The sequence below is a fragment of the Meleagris gallopavo genome, chromosome 12, assembly GCF_905368555.1.
Source record: "Meleagris gallopavo chromosome 12, MGAL_WU_HG_1.1, whole genome shotgun sequence".
NCBI lineage: Eukaryota > Metazoa > Chordata > Aves > Galliformes > Phasianidae > Meleagris > Meleagris gallopavo.
This window is the reverse complement of record NC_139415.1, coordinates 17,171,968-17,195,857: the sequence shown is the minus strand read 5'-3', so window position 1 is coordinate 17,195,857 and position 23,890 is coordinate 17,171,968. Positions and strand designations below refer to the sequence as shown.

Below are 23,890 nucleotides of genomic sequence, written 5' to 3'. Positions count from 1 at the left end.
ACAAAACACTCCTCCAGTGCAAAAATAATTTATTTCTGAGTTATCTGACAGCAGTGGCCCAAGTGTCATTCGTGGGGAGAGTCGGAAGAACCCATCCAGGAGGGATGCAGCTTCCTTCAGGGTGATCAGCGGGCACCAAGTACTGATCCCATTCGTGCCTTCAATACAGAAAGGTGTTTGAGAGGACATCCAGCACAAGAGAACTTCAGCAGTAAGATTACATGCACACATACATTTTTCTTCACACCAACCAATACACAAGACTACAAATTGTGCTCTGTATTTAACTGACACAGAAGGAACTGAAAGAATTCATCACATAGCCATACATGGAAGTGAATTAATGATATTTTGTAACCTCAACAATACTTGATACCTTAGACACCAAAACAAAGCCTTTACCTGATCTGGATTAGAGCTGCTACAGAAAGCTCAGCTTGTAAGTAATATTCCCTGAAAGGCTGCAGCAGATCAGCAAGAGGAAATTCATCTGTTAAAACACAGAAATTGTTCAATAAACCAGGGAGGCCTTTGAGCCCACTGTCTGAGAAGTTCCAAATTTGATGATTAGTTTGCTGCTCCCAGCTTAACTTGAAATCCTTACCTATTATTTACATGTTTTGCACATCTCCTCACCCTTACCAAAACTGTCAGAGCGAAGCTCAGACGAGCAAAACTTTTTCCTGTCTCCATCCTCTACACCATGGGAACATATGGACACTGAATTGCTCCCGATCACACAAACTGCACTAACCAAATCATCAGAATAAAGCATCTGCTGCGTGCTGGAAGTCTTCAATCTATTCTGTTTATTCCCACTTCAGCTTAACCTACAATCTCTTTTGTGCCTGTATTTTAAACCTAACGCCTAAGAGCTGAAAGCAGTAAATAGAGTGAAGTCTGACAAACAGGATTTACCTGGATCACCAAACAGCTTGGAATCAATTTCACGTTTCTGCTGTAGAAGCTTTTCTCTTTCCTTCTTCTGTTTCTTTTCCATTTCTCTCTTCCTTTCCTCCTCCTGTTCTCCTTCCAACATCACTCTCAGTGCTCTCTCCTCAGCTTCATACAGCTCTGTGCGGTTTTTGAGCAATGCTCTGAGACTTTCCACCTGATTTTCAAAGGCTTCATCTGCTGAGGGAGGTGGACAAACACCTAAAGAGAAGGAGAATTAACATAATGTTTTCAAATTCAGAAGGAGCTCCGTTATGAGACTTAAAAGCAGAGCTGGCAAAGTCTTAGAGAAGTATAAGCTAACAACTATCTCAACAGAAGCTTTTTTTTTTGGTAAGGAAGAGTTTGGAAACATAGGAACACAGTCGCTGCATCCAATTTGCTGCTCAGCATTTTATAGCTATTCTTGCAGAACCACGTAACAACAAGAAGTAATACAGAAACAGCTTCTTCAAAGTGCACCTTCCACATCCTGTTATTTCCTGTGTGCACCATTAGAAAAGTTTGGAAAAATTCTCCTAATTAACCTTTCCTGGCAGCGGCCTCTTTCCTCAGTTTCCGAAGCTTTTCTAAGGAGCCCAGGATGTCCACCATTCTCTTTGTGTCTGCCTGCTTCTTCCTTACTTCAGATAAGACACTGTCCGCAGCAGCCTTAAGCTCCCGCTCCTGCAAAGGAAAGAAAAGCAACAGGATGCATGGATTATCCCACACAGACTAGAATGAAAAGGTACTGTCAAACAAACACAACTTCCTAGTTACAGTGCCATAGCAGGTAAGTCAACCAGCTGACCTTTTGGAAAAAAAAAACAAAAAACCTTAACAATGAGATTTCAGGGAAAAAAGAATGGTGAGCCACACACAGATTTGGGCCAGAACAGCTGCTGAGTACATAAAGCCTTTAACCTCAGGAAGTCAGCAAAAATGTACAATGAGTAAAAACCACGGAGACTTCACAGCTGTGCAGTTACAGACCGTTGCCATGCCAGTCTGGATACAACACCTTGCACATCAGCTGCTCTGTGCCAGCCCAGCAACGGGCCCAGCAACCAACAGAGATGAATTTCTGGCAGCCAATGCAGTGCCAACACCACTTCCCATCGAGCTTAATTTGGGTGGGTTTTTGTTGTTATTTTTTTTTTGCTCTGGAGTCACGCCCACTGTCCACCTCCCTCTGTGCCACAATGAGTGTCCCCACCAGCCCCGGGCAGTTCGTGCCGGTGCAACATTACTCTTCCTGGTTAGAAATTTCTCCTAATATCCAGCCGGACCCTCCCTGGCACAACTCGAGGCCATCACCTCTCACCCCATCGCTGTTAACGGGAGCAGAGGCCGACCCCAGCTCTGCACAGCCTCCTCTCAGAGGTTGTGGAGAGCAGTCAGGTGCTCCCGATCTCTTCTTCTCTGACCGCCCCATCCCGGTTCCCTCGGCTGCTGCCCGAAGCACCGCGCTCCAAGGGCCTCGACGTCCTTATCCCGAGGGGCCCAACGCTGCACGCAGCCGGGGGATCCACGAGCACGGAAACCCACATCGCGGCCGCGCGCCGCTCCATCGGAGCCCGTCAGCAGAGCCGCCCCGGCCGTAGGCACAGAGCAGCGGGCCGAGGCCGCTCTTCCGTACCCGGTTCTTCTCCTCCACCTCCTGGACGCGCCCTGCCCTCCATCGGTCGATCTCAGCCTCCCGCTCCGCGGCGCGGGCCGCCTCCTCCTCCTGGGCCGCTCGGGCCTCCCGCTTCCTCCTCTGCAGCCGCTCCCTCCTCTTCCTCGCCTTCTCGGCCTTCCGGCCCAGTTCCCGCAGGTAGCCGGGTTCCCTCAGCGGCCGCACCGTCTCCCTCAGCTCCTCCAGCAGCTCCTCGGCCTCGGCCCGCTCCCGCTCCCAGCCCTCCTCTCGACCCTCGGCCTCGCGGCGCCGCAGGGCCCGGCACAGCGCCGCCAGGCGGCTCGCGGCCCCCAGCGCCCGCACCGCCAGCCGCCGCCCGAGCTCGGGGCCGGCGCCGCGGGGAGGCGGCGGGGTCTCCGGTGGAGGGCCGCGCCGGGCGAGGAACTGCGCCAACCAGCGCTCGTCTCGCTGCCGCTGCACCGCGTCCTCGTCCTCCGGGTCCCGCGGGGGCGGCGGCCGCTCGGCCGAGGGCCACGGGGGGAAGAGCGGCGGGGCGGCGGGGCCGCGGAAGAAGGGGCCGGGCTCGGAGGAAGGAGGCGGGAGGAAGGGAGGGAGAGCCGGGCGGGCGGTGGGGACGGGGAAGGGAGCAGGAGGCGGCGGGAACGGGCCCGGTGCCTGAGGGGGGAAGGCGCGGAACGGCGGCGGCGGCGCGAAGCGGCCCGGGAACGGCGGCGGCTGCGCCATCTTGGAGGCGCTGCGGCGGCTGCGACGGCGCCCCCCGGCGGCCGGGAGGGGGAACGCGCCTGGCGGGCGGTGACGGCGCGTTCCGCTCACAGCCGTGCTGCGCCCGAGGGGAGGAACGGCCCGAGCTGGGGGCGGGCGAGGGAGGGACGGCAGTGACACGTTGGAGGAGCAGGCGGCGTAACCCAAGGGAAAGGCTGCTGCTTTGCTTAGAGCCGTAAAATCACTAATACCGCTCAGATCCCCCAGCCCAGCCATCAGCGCGGCCTCACCGTGCCCGCTGCCCCTCCAGGCACGGTTTTACCCCCCCGCCCCCGGGCAGTCTGCTATCCAACCTGAACCTCCCCCGGCACAATTTCAGGGCATTAGCTCTCACCCTAATGTATTAAAACTGAGTTAAAAGAGCCTCACCACCACTACTGACCTCCTTTTGTGTCCATCCGTAACTGAACAGACCTGAATTCCGATCCCAGGCTACCCAGCTCCTCTGCGGCTGCGGAGCAGCAGGGATGACACAGCTCCAGCTCCCAGTATTCATTGGTTTTATTCAAACGCCAGCAGTGAGGTACAAACTGCAGTTACACAGCATTTGTTTCCTTAAAAACAGTTCTTGATTACATAATTGCAAATAATCCCAAACAACTTCCAAAACTAAGTTGTTTAACAGTTCTGCCTAAAACGGTTGTTATTCTGTTTTTCAATCCATTTAAAAAAACAATCTGAATTAAAGAGCTCTGAGTTAAAAGCGATTCTATTTCTCACTCTACAAAAAGGAATATGAGGACATGTTACAGCTCACCACAGATTCCCATCTGAGGCGACGAAGCTTCTCTAGAAACACTCCCAATTCTAAAAGCAGCTTTTTCCAAACCACGGATGGGTGACTGAACAGAAAAAGGTGGAATCCTAATGCAGTGCCTGATGCATCTGGCTCACACTGCTTCCTAGGGAAGAACACAACGATTACATGACTGACACTTCAAATTTACATGACAAAAATGAACAAAAAACGAGGCCAAGGACCCACAGAACCCTTCCCTACATAAAACACCTACAGGGTGGAAAAGAATGAGACAAGTTTCCTTTAAAAAGCACGAGTTAAATCTTTAGGGGAAGGGCTCAGTAAAACCTCAATCCATCACTGAAGGACAAAACCGAGTTGTAAGCAACAATTTTAATTCCTGAAACAGACTGAAAACATACAGGTCCAATTGGGTTTTTACAAATGCTTTCCTAAGGGATTGAATTCATTTGGATGTAGAACAGGAGGAGGACTGCTTTGCTGTGAGCCTAAAAACCAAAGACAAAAGCACAAGATGCAATACTATAGCATTTGAGCGTATAACTTAAAAAGCACTGCTGTGTGAACACTCACTACTGATTACATCAAAAATATTATACACTTACTCTTTGTCTCTTAACATTATAAGATAGGTTGGGCAAATACCTGGCACCAAAAAATTGATGCATGATAGTTCCAATATGTTAAACAAAATGTACTATATTAGAACATTAATATTTAAAAATTTATGCCAACTTGTCATCCAACTCTGACGGCTTACCACTCCCTCAATTTCATTACCCTCCTGGAAAAGTGAGCAAATTATTGTCTTCACCTTCATCTGCAGCATTTAAGGTGAACGAAACTTTCTCCCAATGGAGAGGTGAACAACAGGATGTATTCAGTATCCAATTTAACTAACAAACCAATGGTACATTTTTAGCAGTATCTCCCAGCACTGTTGCAGCGTGTCCCCAAGCTTTTCAGAGTCCTGGTGAAGGACTTCTCTTCCAGCCCATGTAACAAGTCACTCCAGCACTGCTGGCTCCCTACACCAGCAGAAATCTAACACTGACCCAAGCATACCCCCACGTGAGTTGTATGAGGAGCTGATCGCTTATCCACCCTCTGCTAATTATTAAACTTGTTTTCCCATTTGTAGAGTAGCATTACTGTAAAATCTACCTATCGGCAGCACCTGCATTGCTGTTTACTTTTTAGAAAAAGCAATCCAGGTGTTGCTGTATTTGCTATGTTTTAATTGAACAAATGTATTATACAATTTATATTTGAACATTATGCCATTCAAGTCCACACAATGTCCATCGAATAAATCAATGTGATGTTACAGTAAAAGACATGATCTGATTTATCTAATAAGGTTCCTCATCACGTATCGTATCCAAGATAGATCCAATGCTGTTAGTATCAGACTGTGAAGCCAGAGGCAAATCCTAAGGAAATAACCAAGTGCGCTTTTTGCAGGAGAGCATTCTGACAGGATTTAATGGTGTGCAGCATCTGCTTGTCGAGGCCAGCCGTCTTCCTCAACTCCAGAGTCATATTCTTCTTCAGATGAATCTTTAGTGGGAGCCCTATAATTAAAATGCATGGATCAGATACTATATAAATGGAGGGGAAAAAGATGGAGACAATTTCCGTATCTTGTGGTCAATTTGCCACCTGCAAAGTGCCCTGATGAAAGATGTTCAGATCTCCATCTGCTTAATGACCTTTTGATCTGAAAATGGTGCTATGCAGATTTAAACTAGGCAAGCTCGTTACTGAACGTCAATCAAAAGGCTAATGAATTCAGTTCAGTCATTTGATTTCATCCATAAATGTTAAGTTTTCAGCAAACATGAGCACTGCAAAACAAGTTATAACAACCTTTCCTTTGGGAAATTATGTGCATACAGACAAATGCAGAGCACACATCTCAGTGGACAAAATCCAAGTGGACCAAGCTCAAGTTCCTAAATATCATTCCTCTGTTTATTTTAACCTGATTCATCCCCGCTCAACTCCATTGCTTGGTCATTAGACTATTACTTTTTAAACCTATATTTGTCCAGTGCTTTCAGTACTCTACCACAATATAATCTTTATGATTGTCATTATTTTAATGAACTCAGTCAATCAACAGATGCCTTTTTTTAAAAAAACAAAAAAAAAAAAACAAAACACACTACTCCTCCAAGCACAGTGGAGGAGAAAACTTGCTGCAACCCATAGCTTGCATTAGAAGTACCTCGGAGTGGTAGAAGTTATAAGGAGGAAAAATTCTGCTTCAGAATCTTCCCTACATTTAGAAAACACATTTAGAACTTCAGGTTTTTTACTGTTATCTTATGATGCTGACTGGTTACTTGATTTCTCCAGGTACACACACACACGATTTAAAGAAACTTCAAGTACAAGTTTATTTTTTAGCTTCTTTTTAAAAACTAAAGCAATACAAACCCAAAGTTTCTAGGACAGAATAGGCACTAAGACAACTGTGTAGAATATAGAGATATTGGATTCTTTTTAGGTTGTGTGCATGGTTCTGTGTTTATGCACTTGTTCCTACGACAAACATCAGGCCATTTGCCTAACTGTTACTCATCTGATACTTCACTATGGCTTTACCTAATGTATCCTGGCTCTTTTTTGCCTTCTACAACATCTTTGTCAACTTCCACGCATACAATGTCAGAATTGGGCACTTCAAACATGGGCTCCAGCAACAGCTTTTCCTACAAGAACACAGAGAACAAATATTTAGGCATGGTGTCTTCTACAGGAAAAATATATAGTTAGTAAGTGATTATCAGAGCTAGAGGTCTTCTTGGAAGAAATCTGAATGCACACATTTTTAAGCAAGGCATTGACTGCAAAGATGAGGGCCACAGAACCAATATGAGTAGGTTGACTTACACAAGATCAGACTTAATTTACTCACCATTATAGATCGCAGACCTCTTGCACCGGTTTTTCTCTCCAGGGCCAGTCTGGCTATAGCCTTCAATGCATCTTCAGTTACATTCAATTCACACTACACACAGAAAGAGCAATTTCAGTTAACTTTCATTTATAATTCAACAGCACATCAAGTGTAACAGTGCAAGTATTTGTCTTTCCCTCGTTGCAGACCAGAACAGTTACCATTTAAACTACATGAAACTTCTACTACACTTCTGTTTTACCTGGAAGTTAAACTTCCACTACTGACATCCCTTTACATACAACTTCCACAAATGCTGAAGGGACAGAAAGACAAGAATAGTGGTTAGACAACTACTAAATCCACCCTTCAGTTATTCGTGCTCTGCAGATCTCCAAAGCACTTCACACACTGCAAATAGCATTTAAAGAAAAGGCAAGGTGAACATGCACTTTGGAGAGTAAGGAAGAATGAAGAACTGATGATCAGAATACGAAGGCCTCCTCACCTCCTAGCCTTAAATTACTGAAGGCCCTTTCCAAGAATTTGAATCAGGAGTTGAAAAAAAAATAAAAAAAAATTATGCACATATCTAATGGAACAACTGGGCACTTCCACTCAAACAGATAAAAACTTCCTTTCAAAGTGAAAGCTGCCCATTCTTTCCTTTTTTATTTTTTTGAAGGGAAAGGAAAGGTGTTTTAAAGAACAAGCATTAACCAAACAAGCTGGACACACAGCCTTGAAATGACAGAGCAATTAGGTAAAGAGAAGATGACACTACTTAATTCTTACGTGTGTTGTAAAAAAAGAGCATCAAATTCTTATTCAATATTTTGTAAGCAATGTCCTCACAGAACACTGGCCTAAACAAGCAATCTACAAGTTTTTAGAGCTTACCTGTCTCACTCTGTCATTTCTTTCCCTACAAAGCTAGTAAGTACAGTAAACTCGCTTTCTTCAGCCACAAAACTGACAATATATCTTTAGAGTGAGGCAGCTTTTTAACATTATTTGTAAACAAGACAATGGAAAAGCTGTCACAGGTTCCAACCTTATCCATGCTGAATAAAGCCTGGTACTGGGGAACCACAGCGTTCCGTGGCTCAGTAAGAATCCGTACGAGGGTTTTCTCATCCAGGCTATGCAGAGGAACCACAACAGGCAAACGCCCCACGAACTCAGGAATCATTCCAAATTCTATGAGATCTCTGGCCTCCACGTGACGCAGCAGGCGATCCTTTTCTTCAATATCTTCGTGCGTGTTGGACTCTCCACTTATATTAGCAAGATCAGCTGCTGCTGCAGCTCTTCTGCCTTTTCCCATATTAGATGGTGTACCAAATCCTAAATACTGCAAAGAAGTAAAAATAAAAACCTGATGTGCCTATGAAACTATTTTATTTTTCTTTATGTAACTAAATCATGTTCCAACTCCATAAAGAAAAGGAATAATTACCTCATTACATATTACTTTAAGCTGAATGAATTATTAGTAGTAAAATTAAACTCCTTGCACATAATTAGCTCCTTATAATACTTGATTGCCACTGTAAGGCATTAAGATGCTTGACTGAATAAGAGTAGGTTTTTCTTTTTTTAAAAAAAAAAAGTGACATCTTAAGACATTTCCAAACCTCTACTGATACACAAACATTTTCTCAGCTTCATACTTGGCACACTCCCAATGAAAGAAATCCTGTTATCACTGCTATGTGTGTCTCATTCTGTTTTTTAAAGAAACATAGGGTATTGCAACAGATTAAGAACTGTACCAGCAAGTGTTCTGTCAACAGTTTAACCTCTTTCTTATTGCAAATGCTAAAAAATTCCCTGCAGAAACAGACTACTGCAAGCTCCTTAAGCCTACTAACAATAGGTTTGCTCTTTGCTACCTATCTTAAGCCTCCTTGACCTGAGGTAACAGATGGAAAACTGCTGCTCTACGCACAAACTTAGTAGATTTACAAATACAGCAACATCTTCAGAAGCCACTGTTGTAAGTGGTAATCAGGATAATAACTTTTCAGTTCAAATACAGCCTTGCTGTACTCACTTTTTCATTTTTCCTCCTGCTGATAATTCTGTCCAGGCCATTAAAAGCACCAGAAGCTACAAAGAGGATGTTTGTTGTGTCAACCTGCACCGTTTCTCCACGTAGTTTACGAGAATTCTTCTCTGGAACGTTTACTATTGTGCCTTCCAGCAATTTTAACAGGCCCTGAGGAGGAAAGAACAAGCAATAAAAAAAATTCACTGTGCAGCATCACACATGAAAGCATACAAGATCCCACACTGTGTATATCTTCACAGGTGTACTTATGTTTTATAATTTCTTATGCTCGCATACTATCAGTAAAAGGTTAAAGAAATCAGTTTTCAATGAGAAACGATCCCACTTACAGACAAAAATCTTTTAATGCCATTCCCATACACATAACAAGTGGCACACAGTAATGAATCGAGGGTTTTGTCAAAAACAAAACATTATCCATTACTGCCTCCATTAAGCAACTTCCTATCTGAATGCTGTAAGGGTGTTTTTAAATTTAAACTTTTCTGCAACGTGGTCCCAAGTTGCTCTGGGGATTTTTTGAGAAAAGAAATTCAGGAGGAAAAGTGAGAGTTTCAGGGGTTAATAATGAAGGAACTGATCTATGCTATTCGATACAGCAGACTTGATGAACAGTTTGCTTATAAAGTAAAGCCACTGCATGCAAGTACTTACTTGTTGCACCCCTTCTCCTCCAACATCCCGTAACTGATGAATACCAGGAACACTGCCAATCTTATCCACTTCATCCAGAAAAACAATTCCTACAGTTACAGAAAATGGACTTAAGGAAGATTCTACTTCTTAAGACATACAAAAATTTACACACTAGGAAGACAGCAATTTAAGTTAGAGTCTGTTCTACTTCTGTATTTCAGATTGCAAAAATGTATGACCAAAATACATAAAGTTAAAACAAGAACTAGCATGTTTATAGTTCTCTTTATATTTATTATCTCTGATTTCAAAGTAGAAAAATTCAAGTACATGCCACAAAAATATAGTTTGCAGAAATACTGATGATCTGCAAGTTCACAGCACCTGAGTAAGGTTAACATAACTTGCTCATGAACTTGAGAAAACATTGTATAAGTTTACCTTGCTGAGCTTTTTCTACGTTGTAGTTGGCATCTTGCAGCAGTTTTGCAATGACAGATTCAATGTCTTCACCAACATAGCCAGCCTGAGTCAAGGTAGTACAGTCACAGATAGCAAATGGTACATCCAGGCATTTAGCTAGAGTCTGAGCCAGCAAGGTTTTACCTGGTGAAATAAAAACTGTACGTTACAACTGCAGGTAGTCCTTTAGAGCACACAAAGTCAACTATTTATCAGAGGATTGCCATTACTGTGATTAAACACTTAAAATGTTACCAGTATATTCATATACACTCATACAAGAAAAAGTTTCCAAGTCAGACAGTGTTCACAAGCAAGCTGTAGTTTGGAATAAGACCAGTTCTGTATCAAGGCAGCTTGAAATGCATACTGTACCACAAACAAAGGATCACACGGTACACGAAACAAAATCCACGTACTTGAATAGACTACAGATTAAATCAATCAGTAGTCCTTTGCAGACACTCAAAGTGCAGTGCAAAGTTCCACTGCTCCTTCTTTGGAGAGAAACAGAAGTAACATATTATTTAGTGAGGGCTCTCTCAAATAATCTGCAAAATGTTATCACATCAGCCCAATTCCTAAGAACACACAGCCACCATTTCATTTAACCACCTGTAACTCATCTGTCCCATAGGTGAAACATCACTTTAACTGCATCACAACTTGCCTCCTAGAAAGCAGACAGACTTTAGAGGCATTTTGTTTCAGTGTAGCAAAAGTTGCATCTTTTAATCAGTCAACATAAAAAGGCATTAAAATAAAATTTAAAAAGCAAAAAAGAATTAAGACACATAAAATCATACAGCTGTATACCTGATCCAGTTGGTCCAAGCAGCAAAATATTACTTTTTTCAAGTTTTATGTCATCGTTGGGCGAATCTAGTACTTCACCTCCCCGTTTTTCCTGAGGTATCTGCTGGTTCATTTGTTGCTGCATAGATGCTCCTAAAGCGTTGCCGTGTGGACTAATCCCAGCAATCTGCAGCAGTTCTGAAGAGAATACAAATAGTACTGTTTGACCAGTGCAAGGTCTATCAGTACCTTCAATACATAACAGCTATTTGTACAGAAATTCAGAGATAGGACTGCAGTAAACTTCAAGCAATTACTACAAAAACACGAGTTTCAGTTATATTTTTTGCTTAAGTGCACATAGGAAGAGAATCTCTAATGGCACAGTAGATTATACTGAAACATTCCTCCTTGCACTTTGCTGCTTTCCATATAAAACTAAACAGAGAGTCAGATCCTAAACACCTCACCCCCCCCCCCCAAAGAAAATGCTCAATTAAATTTAAATGCTCAATATTAAATTTAATGATGAAAAGAAAAAGTGAGCAGAATTTTTACCCAGCACTTCTAACTAGTGGTCACTAAATTCTGCTCTACATGAATATCAAAAGGGTAAATATTGCAGAGGAGGACATGAGGAGAGAGATCACTTACTTGTAAATCTGTACTCATCCTCCCGTCTTCTGATTTCTAATTCTAAGAGAGAGGATGAAAACAGTAGTGAAAATTTATAAAATCTTATAGCTTCTCTACCTCTTGCCCTCTTCTGAATACTTGTCATTGATGTGTATGAAGGACTTCTAACAAGAAGTCCCCACAAGTTAGTTTTTACTACCATCAAGTCTAGCCCCAGGTTCAACTTGCATGCTTTTATAGTAACAGCAAGCTATTTAATAGGTAAAACATTAACACTGAGACCTCTACATGGATTTTTGTTTTAGAAGCACTTGCAGAAAAATAAATATATGCATATATATGCCATAAGACAATTCTGCTTGGAAGAGACTTTCTTAAACGCACACATTTACATCTGAGTGATAGAATGGAAGATGAAACGTATTTCAAAGTATTATGAATTGCAAATTCATAAATCACAAACACCCACTGGCAGTTTCTGAGTGCACACAGTATCCTCCTGCAGAGGATCAGGAACTTTCAGATGCCAGGTACAAAACAGTGCTACTAAGGTTCTCTCCTGCATGTTCAAGGTTTTGCCTGTGCTGTTTTTTGTTTTGTTTTTTAGAGTAAATTCAAGAAACAAAGATTTGTTTTCTTAGCATACTATTAATTGCAATACAGAACAAAACACCTTAAGAAAAAAGAAAATCAAGGTATGTTTTGAATCAGGGACAGCCACTTAATCCTACTTCTAAAAATAATTTAGATCAACATAGCTCCATATTTACTCAGTAGCAGAAGTACTGCCAAGAGGAGCTCAGACTCCACCTGCTAGATATGGAACAATACTACGGTGACCAACGGGTGCTGCCAGCAGCAGCCATCAAGTTTAGGAAGGTAACTATTCATTAAATTCACTATGGAAAATATTGTCTGTGTGATCTGCATTGCTGCCTGCAGATTAAGCAGCAATTACATTAAGATATGCAGTAAAAGAGATGAGAAGAAAAATTTGGTAAGCTTACTTCATAAAGGAAAATACCCAATAATGTGTCAGTAAAAAAAAACACTGAGCATTTAGTAGGGTAGACAACACCTGTGAAATCATAAACCTTCTGGACTGCTATTTAAACAGGTCACAGAAGATTATTTCTGTAAAATTTGAATTTCACTGTATATGTTTTTTAATAATGTAAATTACAGAATACTGAGCATCAAGTGAAACCATCCTTAGGTGAGATTTTGAGACCACACCAATGCAGTATCTGCTTATCCCACTTCATTATATTTAGACAGTGAAAACAGTCAGGTTCATCACTTTTGAGCTTTCAAACACCATTAGGGCAATAATTTGCTCACATACAGTTTTTTGAAAATGCTGTGTTTTACCTAATAATGCAATGTTTGAGTCTACCAACAGTCATTTTGGGAAGCTTTGACATTTCTCTTCCTTTGGGAAACATATGTATAAATATGTACAGATTGTAGCTCAGCTACTACCATTAGAAGGTGAAAAATACAAGGCAGGGTTCTGAAATGGTGAATTTTATTTGAACAGAAGAATAGAAAACATCACACAAACCTCTTGGTGTTAGAGAAGTCTGTTTTTCAACTTCAGCTTGCTGTCTCAGGTTAGCTGGGATATTGTTGTAGATCCTCTTGTAATGATTATACACAGCAACTGAAAGCACCTTCTTGGCAAAACACTGACCAACAACGTATTTGTCGAGGTAGTTATAAATCTGAAAGAGTGACTCAGTATTAATAACACTTCTAAAGAATTGTGCAGAAATTGACACAATGCACTATTTTTAAAGACAGCTTTTACAGGACACTCAAAACTTGACTGTTGTTTTAGGGGTGTGTGTGGGGGTGTGTTAAAATTTTGACATACATTCTGAAAACTTCATAATTAAGCAAAGCTGAATCCTGTGTTTCAGAACAGATCCCACTGCATCCACTAGGAAGTGTGAAACACAGTTAAGTTCCCAGAATCACACAGAATCACCAGGGTTGGAAAAGACCTACAAGATCATCCAGTCCAACCATCCACCTATCACCCATAGTTCTCCCTCGCTATCTAAGGAAATCAAATGATGTCAGATGGGTGCTGCAGTAGACAGGTTGCAGCCACACGCTAACTTGCCATAATTCTCGACCAAAAAGAAGTCAAACAAAAAGTTTTGCAATTACAGAAAGAAGCTGACAGAGCGTGGAATGTGAGGCCGTGGCAGGAAATTAAGGATACCATGGTTGGAGAGGGCTGAGGTTATCTTAGGGTCACAAGGAGAAAATTAAGGTACTGCATCTCACTCACAAGACAAAGCCAGAGGAAACCAAGCCCAACTCCTCTTATAGGATCTACTGTTTCTTTATCAGTGCTCTGCCAGGTCACAAAGCTCTCAAAGGTTTAATCTTGAACTAATCATCTTTCTTCTTTGTTGCTCTGTCACGGTAGACCATTACACCCAGTGCAGATTAAGAAGTATTCCAGCATGCTGTAGTACAAAGGAACAGTGGGGTGACAAAAAGAACCGTACCTTTTTCGGTGGAGGAGGTGGCTTCTGCTGGAATGCCAATTTCACAGCTTCTGCTGCTGACTCGGGCTCCTTAATGATGCTCTTTTTAGTGTCTGCCTCTGACAGTACAACAAAAAAATGGTGACACTTTTCACACTTCACAAAACGGGTGGATGCTGTGAAAAAGGAGAATCAAAACAGTAAGAAAAATTCCTTGTTCATCCCAACAAGAGACAGTTTGGGGATGCAACAGGTGCTCAGGATGCTTTGTAACACCTTCTACTTATTTGTTTTTACTGTCAATTTTTACTTTCAAAATCCAAAAGCCAAACTCTCCTACTGCCAACTTTGTGAATGATTTCCTCAAAGAGCCACGTTATGTGCCAAGACAGCTTCAAGAATTGCAAAGTAGAACTTGCACTACTACTTTACTTCTTTCAGAAATCCCAGTTGAAATAACTTAAAATAGGCAATAAAGAAAAACAAGATTATAACCTGAAATAGGTCTAACAATACCGATGTGTTTTATTAAATGCAGTAAGACTGGTTTAAACTAAATATACTAGTGAATTTATTAAATTAAAAGCAAAGTGAATGCAGCAAGACAACCACAGAAAAATCTTCTACATCTGAACTCATAAAAAGCTTTCAGAAAATGGTGTGTACAGTCTAGCACAGCTGATTTTACTAGCAGCCTCCAGCAATACACTAGCTGCTTATTTATAGCTTGTTTTTGCCTTCCAAGGAGCTGGCACCAGCGTTAGTATTAAATGCACCTTATAGCTGAGTAAAAAAAAGACCAACAGACTATTTAATAAAACAGCACATCGTACTGTGATCATCACAGCTGTAGCTGAGTTAATAAATACTACAGAGAAAATTCATCAAGCAGCTGACAAGTTCTTCTGGCAACATTCCAGCTGTCTAATCTATCCGATACAAACGCAATCACTTGCATACATTCATCTGTTTTAACTCTTACAGAGTCAGAGCACAACAGGAAGATATCCTCTCCCAATGCTCACACATAAGACCCCTGTTCTCCTTTAAGTCTGCAGAGCCACAGGGCTGCTGTCCTTCCTTCTGCAATGCTAGCAGCCTGGTTAGGAAGGAATAACCACAAAAATACTTGTCCCCTCTATAGATCCGCAGGAATGGTGGGGGGAAAAAAAGAAAGCAACTAAACAGCAAGCTGTAAGAATCCTATGCTCTCTTAAAACATCAACCACTAAAAAAAAAAAAAAGAAATAATTGTACAGAATACACTTGCATCAATTATTCCAAGCAGCAGATAGGAAGGTTAACTAGAGACCTTTCCTATTTCCAGTGAGACCAACAGGTCAATAGGTGCAGAGCAGCTTTGATGTGTTGGAGGCCCCAGATTAATTTGGTAACGGCCCTCAGCTGGCAAAACACAGCTGTGGAAGGCAGTTCCTATTGTCTGCTGGGTGGCAGAACTTTTGAGCAGTTTTCTAGGGAAGTCACATCCCAGCTCTGCTGTTCTCCTAAAAGTGAGCACAAAACTTCGAGCAACTTTTCTGTTCTTAAATACTGCTGGTTGTTTTCATATGGCACGTTTTTATGTGGTGAGTAGCAAATACACAAGAAGACAGGGAAGAGCTTTCAGGTCAAATTATCTCAGTGTCATTAAGATATTTGCAAATACTTATTATGTAATAAAAGAACAAGTTGAGTGTTGTTTTTGATTCGGGCAATGTTACCATAGCATACCAGAGGCTGTTTGTACACACATTTTCAAAGCCCACACAAGCTGATCCTGTCAAAGAGAAATGCTGGGTTTCTACAATACACAGGAAGTCAAAGCAAGAGAATTAATCTCAAAAACACTTGTGGGGCTGAGACAAAGGGCTACCAGACTGCTAAGGTAAAAGGACATCGGGGAGCTTCTACCCTGTGAAATATGTAGCAGGAAAGTCTTGCTTTTGAGGATGAGAGTTAATGGTGTCAGCTGAAGACAGCAAAAGCAGCGCTTGGTTAAGGCTTCTTGTGCCAAGCAGCTTTAAAGCTATTAGATTCCACTCCACCTCTGCAGCTCACATCGTTTCACTCATCACAAAACTCTTTGCATAGTTTGGCAAACCAAAGCAGTACAGGAACTGCTGAGAAAATGTGTCAAGCACACATCTCTTAATTTGTTTCATTCTTCCTTAATAGTTTGTTACTGGAAAAAAAAAAAAAAAAAATGAAGTGACTGCTAATTCCTTACTTTCCTTTTGGTTTTCAGTACGTAGTGCTCTGCAGCCTGTAATTCAAACCAGAACTGGTTGAATTCATTAGTTTTGCTAAGCAATGTTAAAGGCTTATCTGAAAACTTAAAGTTACAATGTATAAGAAGACTTGAAACCCATTCATTTTGGATCAATTTTTTCCCTTTTTCTTTGTTTTTAATATTTTTAAAAGAGTTAGAACTTGTCCTTTTGTTTTCCAGCTCCTTCACATTCTATGATTTGGCTGGAAGCAGCCTGATTGAATTAACAGACTAAGCCAGAAAAAGACACACCCAGAGAAAACTTGAGAGCAATTATAAAATAAAATTGAAGACAAAGATTTTAAGTTAATAACTAAAAAAAAAAACCTGAAGACTGCTGTTCTCAGAATGAGAAAGTCCACTCTAGTCCACTATCAGGTGCCACAGTGCTCAGTTAGAACTCCTAACAGACTTTCTTTAAAGGCTGTACAATCCTGAAGTCTCAGAGTAGAACACACAAGGATGTAAGAAGCAGATACACTCTGCTACCCAGGCTTGTTCCTACTTTCTCCCATGATACGAGTAGAAATTAAGTTTTCAAGCATGTTTAAATGTTCCCAGTGCTAATGAAAACAAACCAAATTACATTTCTGCTGTGTAGGGACACAGCCATTATTCTACTCCACATCCATGCCTGAATGGTATTTCCAAGTTAAAGGACAGTACCCAAAGGATTCTATTTCTTGTTACATCAGTTGTGTTGGATTTTTCAGAATGGTTTGTTGTTTGCAGTTTCAAATAAAAATACCCATTATTTATAAAAATAAAAGAAAAAACAAAACATGGTTACCAGTGATCGATCCTTTTATTTAAGTACACTGTTGCTACAGAAAGGTCTTGCGATTCACGCTGCCTGATCATTTTAATTAAATAGCATGCTTTATACAAGCAGCAGTGAATAAAAGCACATCTGCTCATTTTCACTGTGATATTAACCACCATTTAACAAGTTAATGCTGTCCTTGTCTGAAGCTTCTTACTGCACAAGCCTGATTAGGATCTGATACTTCCTCCTGGAGCCCCACCAAGTGACAGTGAGTATTTGCTTTCTGACATCTATTTTCTAGATTGGTCTTGTTAGTGCTGAAATAAGGAGAAACAACTTGGAGTGCAACAGAACCTGCAGCATAACTGCATTAGTCTCAACTGTACTTCAAAAGGCTGCTATTCCTGCTGGACATCAGGCATCCCATACACTTTGGATTTTGTTTGGACTTTCCTGATTCCTATTTAGAATGTATTATGCGTTTGATTTTGTCACAAAACCCAACCTAGTAAGCCATCTGTCACATGCTGATTCCTCTGCTTGATAACCACTCTGCTTGCAGTGCATACAGGATTAGTCCTATTATTTAGTAAGCAGAGGACAGACATTACTGACATTTACATCTATAAATGGACAGAAAAGAACTATTAGTAGTTAAAGCAGTGCTGTTTACACAGGCATACTCTATGACTCCATAAAATGTAGACAAGCTATTATAAAGGAGAACATTCAGAATTGCAGTCCAAATTCCACTATCATATTCTGCTCCACATCACAGGCACTTACACAAACGCATCAGACAGGACGTGCTTGTTCCAACGTGGTCAAACTAAACTTTTTTCCCCCCCAACACTGTGTAATTAATTGAAGTCCTACATAGACTAACACGTAACCATCAGGACTGCATTAATCATTACCACAATCACATTTATGGCTATTTATAAAAGAAGTTATCCACCAGCACTTACACACGAAGGTCTCCACGTGTGTGCACAGGTCACCACACTTCGGGCAGCGCAGCTGGTTCCCTCCTTTTCCAGAACTTCCAGAGCTCGACTTCTTACCACCCCCCTCACCGACAGACTTCTAAAAAGAGATTTCCAGACAATTAGTGCCCAACAGCAGAGCTGTGACACCGGGCATTTGGCAGTGTGCTTGTGGAATCCAGCCACGTGAATACTGTAATACCTGTATAATGAAATAACTCCTGTTATTATAAAGGTTTTGATAACTCAGCAGCACAATAAAAACAACCTGAAGCATCCGAGCAACCTGCATTTTCCAGTTGCACCAATTTTGGATGCTCACAGAAGCATCCCATACCTGCATTACAACTGCTCGATTGGCACTACAATAATAGCAAGCTATGCTGCATTAAGAGCATTTTAACAGCACATTCCAACACAGTTTATACTAACCACAGAGAAGAAAACAGTTCATTCTTATAGAGCGCCATTTCACTATCATAACTGTGTTTATTCTGAAGGTTCTGGATGCCACATCTCTTCTTGTGTCCTTGGCAGACGTCCCTATGCTGGCAGATGGCTGTAGGGCAGATATGCCTATAAAACAAGCATCTCAGAAACTGTTTGAAGAAAATCCTCTTCTGACCTGTAAGCTAGAATCCTGCTCTTTCTCCATGTTCTGCTTTCAGTGGTGTAATGTTAATGTTAACTGGTAGTAATTAATTTTAGAAAACACCAAAGATCTCTCTCCCCTCTTTTAAGAGGCTTCTGCACTTTTTTAAGCCCTACATGCCCACTTTTCCTCAGAATCTTTCTCAAGCACAAAATAAGAAGAAAAATTTCAGGTTTCCTTCTTCGTTGTTCAAGTAAGTTTAATCTGAAGCTTCAGAACACACCTGTGTCACCCGGCCAGTCACTCAGATGACATACCACCATGCTAAGGCAGAAGTTATCGCTCAAACTCTCAAAATCTTATTTGCTGACTAAGGAGCAATTTTATTCTCAGGTAATCATTTATCTGAAGAAGCTGTTGATTAACTATAATTACAGAGAAAGACCAGGATGAAAATAGATTAAAATTTACTTCCAAGAATAAAGCAGGTCTCCTCACAAAGTTGCCTTGTGACAACTTAAACACAACTACCAAACCAGCCCTGAAAAGGAACACTGAAAACTGTACTTACTTTTGAAAGCCCACTTGGCAGCAGCAGGCTTTGGAAGAACAGTTGTGATCACCGCTCTTCCCTGAGCTCCTGAAAACTGTTGTGAATTTATTACATTCTACAGAGACCTATGAAGTGTCCCCAAGCAAAAAGATTAATAAAACTGGGAAAAGCCTTATGGAACATTTATATAGTTTGTCTGCCAGTAGATTCACAGTAGAATTTTTCTTTGCTGTCAGCTGCAGCAATTTGAAGAATCGTCATTTAGGAAACGTGCTTACAAAAACTACTGAAAAGCATAACACATTGAGATTACCTTGCTTCCTTCTCCAGAGACATCCTTCCCCGTGCCGTCCTTTGAAGCAAAATATGCCGGTGTTTCTGAAAAGTTTCTAAGAGGAATCCGCCTGAGAGAACAAGTTTCAAAAGTCCCAAGTTTCCCCAGAACAGGGATGCGTGTACGGCCACAGGTAATACCTAAAAACACATGAAGGCACAGAAGGAAAACAGTTAATTTCACCAACCATTACACCGTGGTGAAAACCTTGCCAGTAGCACAGTAAGACAACAGAACTACCTCGTTAGCACCTGACTAAAAGCATGCTGGCTGTGACTGTATCCACTCGGTGTGCACAGTCTCAATGCACTGCTTTATACTTTTATCCAGCTCTCCAGGGAAAATCATTAAAATAAAACCAAACCAATGTTTTCCTCAGGCATACTCTGTTCAAAATGCAGTCTTTTACCTACACGTTAAGTACCTAAATTTTGGATTTCAATTGAAAATACCCCAGTTCTGACTCTGACGTCACCAAATCCCAAAGCTGATTTATATTAAATAAAAGCCACCAACAGCAGAACTCTGAGCAGCCACATTTCAGCAATGCAAAATGAATTCATCTCACCACCTTAAGGCTTACTCCATAAAAAGCTGCCAGATAGTCCAGAAATGACCTGAAAGTAATCCCATGTCCTCTAATGTCAGAGGGCTCCGAGTCCCATTGTGCCATAGGACTGGGAACATCCCCTGTGCGAAAGCAATCCTCAGAACAACCAGCATCCAGCTCTTGTGAAAGCATCAGAGTAAAAAAGAGACCATTGAAACATCCCCTTATTATGTAGCAGTTACCAGAGAGGAGCGTCAGAGGCCCAGCCCTTGTGTCTGGATTTGGATTTCACTGTCAGCTCCACTGAGAAGTCATTTCCAGGAACGGAGGTAACGTCTGACACCCAAAAAAAAAAGCTGTTCCAGGGGAAACTGAAAAGGCAGCGTTACAGCTGGCACACACTGACCCTTTGCAGAGAGGCACAACAAATATTAAACAATGTTAATGCTGCGGACGTGGCTTACTGCCAACGAGAAAAAAAAACTGAGAAACCCAGCAGCGTGTAAGGTTACGTTCCATGCCTAGGTACGGTGTGAACCAACACGTGTCAGCCTTGGGATTGCAACATCCCGGCACAAACAAGGAGCCTGCAATCGTTATCTCCCACCTTTCTTCTATTTAAACCAGCACTTTTTTGACTTGCTTCATGTACTTGATGGGAGCTCTGAATGTTACCGACAGACGAGCTGTACAGTGACAAGGAGAGTTCAAACCTTGCTGCTCCTGCCTGGTTTTTATTCTATTAAGTCAGAGAGATGAAAGATCTACAAAAAAAAACCAAAAAGTCACCCCGAAAAAAAAAAAACTGGCAAGAGAAGTACAATTCATTTGCTCTGGAAGAACTAAACGTTTCTGGCTTATTGTTTTAAAACATATATAATAAATACATGTTAAACATAAAAAGAATTAACAATTTCAACTTCCCAGCTGAGAGCCACTGCAATATGGAAAAACACCTTAGCTTACAACACAGCACAGGCGATGCAAACACACAGATTGCTCCACACCAGAAACAAACTGCAAACGCGGGTTCAGTTTCACAAGCAGCTGTGCCCTGCTGAGCAAATCTGCACCAACAGTTGGGAGTGCTGGGTGCACTTGTCAGTACCAAACACGTTGTGCTGAGTGCCCAACGTATTACAGCTGTTATGCAGCACTTCCCAGTCCTGGGGGGTTTTTATTCCTCATAAATGGTTTCTTTACTGAGCTTTGTCTTGCTTCTTCTAGAGGGAAAGGAACAGGACATCTTAAAAAAAAAAAAAAAAAAAGAACCACAACAAAAAAGCATCTCTGCTGAGTAAAAAACCAGTATCACAATTCTCCTGCCTACAGAGCACAAAGTCCTAATAAAGAGACCCAAACACTTTACTACTGCTATACAGGGCCAATTTTAATTGAATGACACAGAAGATGCCCTGAAAACACACTGGGTATGAAATGACAAGAGAAGTGCCTGAGCTGATAAGCACCACATTTCTGCTCTATCGATCGGCACCACCACAGCTGTGTGACTGCACCCAGAGTCTGGCTGGGCTGCAGGCAATGGATCCAGACAACCATCCACCCTGCAGCAGTGCCTGTGCTGCTGATCACTCCTCTCCTCCCTCTCACAAAAGCTGGTCAGTCTGTAGGGTACAACATCAACCTGACAGCGCCGCGTGTGCTGAATTCTAAAGGGGTACAGATTGGTTAAAGCAGAAGAAAACAAAACCACATTACTGCTCCATCAGCTTCAGGCCCTGGGACAAAGCTTGCAGTGTTCAGCCAACCCAGAGATCCGAGTGATTTTTTGCTTTATTATCTTTTTCAGACAGAACTTCATTGTGCAATTAAAGACTAAAGGAAGAAGAAAGTTATCACAATGACTGTCCTCCGTAAGTAAATCCAAGAGCAATTCCAGCCCAGTGCTGGCACCTCCTGCTGAAGGATGCAGGCACTCTAAGGGTGCGGATACATGGCAGCACAGCAGCATTCTCACACACACCAGCAGTCAGGTTTGGGCACTTTTTGTAGCTAAAAGAACACGTATCAGCAGCAAAAGCACCTCTCCATAACCTGCCTAGATCAGCAGGCTGTGACAAAACAAAAGGCTCCTTTACGACTTAATAAACATTAATTGAGAGGTGAGGAACGAAATGCCAACTTTTGGGCCAAACCTCAAGTACTCTGTAGGAGTCTTTTGCCCAAAGTTGTCACAGGGAGACAGACAGGAGATGAGGCCCTGACAACCTCAAGTTTATACCAACTGCCACCACACCCACCGGCGATGCCCCACAAACTGATCCTTCACAACCACCAAAATGTGCCAAGTGAAGACTTTTATGAGCTCCAAGTAAGCAGATGTGCAACATGACTCCACAAACACGTTCCAGCCTTATTTGCTCTTGTAAACATTCTTAGTTCTGAGGGGAAAAAACACAAGTTCTGTTTGTTCCTTAGAAAGGCGCAGAGAAAAGCAGCAGTTCTGAGTTAAATGTAGAGCACTGCCTGTTTTCAGACTCCTCGTTCCCCCGGTTTTGCGTGGGTCTGAAGGCCACATTCAGCCCTCTCAGGGCAGATGTCACACACAAAGGCAGGTGCAGAGCTCACCCCCGGGGAGCTACGAACGGCTCTCTGCCTTACGAGCCCCAAAGCTCATTGCAAAGCGGGGAGGGCTGCGCACAGCAACAAAGGCACGGCACGAGGCGAGGGCCGGACCCGGGCGGAAGGCTGCAGCCCCCTCGCAGGGCTGGCGCGGGCCTCGCGCCGCTCGTCAGCCGGACACGCTTTCCGCCAACCCAGCACGGAACGACGCCAACGAGAGCCCGCTTCCCGCAGCTCCCCGCAGCTCTGAACGTGCTCGAGGAGAACGCTCGGCAGACACGGGGCCGCCCCGGGCCCTTATCGCACGGCACCTGCGGCGCTGACAGCGGCCACAGCGGCGCGGGGAGGAGGACCGGGCCCCGCGGGGCAGCGCGAAGGAGCCGAGAAGAGCGGAGGGTCGGGGCGGTTACCTCTCCGCGCAGAGGGCAGCGTAGAGCCCAGCAGGCGCGCGGCCGCGGCACAGCTGTGGCAGGCGGACATGGCGCGGCCGCGGCCCGGCCCGCTCCCCCCGACGAGGCCTTCGCTGGCGGCGGAGCTGCGCGCCCCGCCCGCGGCGTAAACACCCCTTCCCCCCGCTCGGCGCCGCCTCTGACGTCACCGCGCACGCCTCCCCCCCGCGGACTACCGTTCCCAGCAGGCAGCGCGCGAAATGCCCCTTCCAAGCTCAGGGGGCAGTGGCCGCGCGGGGCCTTCTGGGAGATGTAGTCCTCGTGGAGGTGAGGGAGCGCCGCGCCGAGCCGCGTTGCATGGTGGGAAGTGTAGTGCGGGAGGTGCGGCTGCGCCCTGCCGCCTCTCGGGGTTACGCGGCGATGTCTGGCAATTCAGTTTCCCTTCCGCACGTCAATTTTAGGTAATTCCTTACTTCTGATAGCAATTAACCTCGTCTTTTCCCAGAACTCCCGATATCACCACGTTGTTTTATGCTTCCTAATCTTAAATGCAAGAGAAATACTTCCATAAAGATTTTTTTTTTCTTTCCTAAAAAGCTTTTCGTAAAAATGAAGCTGGAAATCATTAAGAGAAACGAACAACCTCGGGAGAAATGGAGCCCTCTGCTGGGTGAACCTCAGTCATGGGGGAAAACGACCCCCAGGGGCTAAGCAATGCCATTCCTAACTCCTGCTCAGTTCCTCTTGGTTCTAATCTGGTAACAC

The 23,890-nt window shown here is 43.0% G+C and overlaps 2 protein-coding genes across 3 annotated transcripts; both read right to left on the bottom strand.

Annotated features, from left to right (window-relative positions):
* Positions 1-12: 12 nt before the first annotated feature.
* On the bottom strand, positions 13-3,398 carry PDCD7 (programmed cell death 7). The gene is made up of 5 exons (XM_003209558.3): positions 2,573-3,398; positions 1,482-1,620; positions 919-1,155; positions 403-490; positions 13-158 (listed from the first exon to the last, which is right to left on the bottom strand). The coding sequence occupies exons 1-5, from the start codon at positions 3,293-3,295 to the stop codon at positions 41-43; spliced, it is 1,305 nt and encodes a 434-aa protein (XP_003209606.2). The 5' UTR covers positions 3,296-3,398; the 3' UTR covers positions 13-40.
* Positions 3,399-3,817: 419 nt separating this feature from the next.
* Positions 3,818-23,328, bottom strand: CLPX (caseinolytic mitochondrial matrix peptidase chaperone subunit X). 2 transcript variants are annotated; one of them, XM_010717653.2, is made up of 14 exons: positions 23,147-23,328; positions 19,583-19,743; positions 18,107-18,224; positions 14,125-14,279; positions 13,167-13,326; positions 11,621-11,662; positions 10,988-11,164; positions 10,151-10,315; positions 9,728-9,816; positions 9,056-9,220; positions 8,054-8,353; positions 7,018-7,110; positions 6,705-6,811; positions 3,818-5,668 (listed from the first exon to the last, which is right to left on the bottom strand). In XM_010717653.2, exons 1-14 carry the CDS (start codon positions 23,214-23,216, stop codon positions 5,578-5,580), a joined length of 1,893 nt encoding a protein of 630 aa, XP_010715955.2. In that variant the 5' UTR covers positions 23,217-23,328; the 3' UTR covers positions 3,818-5,577. The 2 variants fall into 2 exon arrangements, with proteins under 2 accessions (XP_010715955.2, XP_085090018.1); XM_085233892.1 differs by lacking the exon at positions 11,621-11,662.
* Positions 23,329-23,890: the final 562 nt, after the last annotated feature.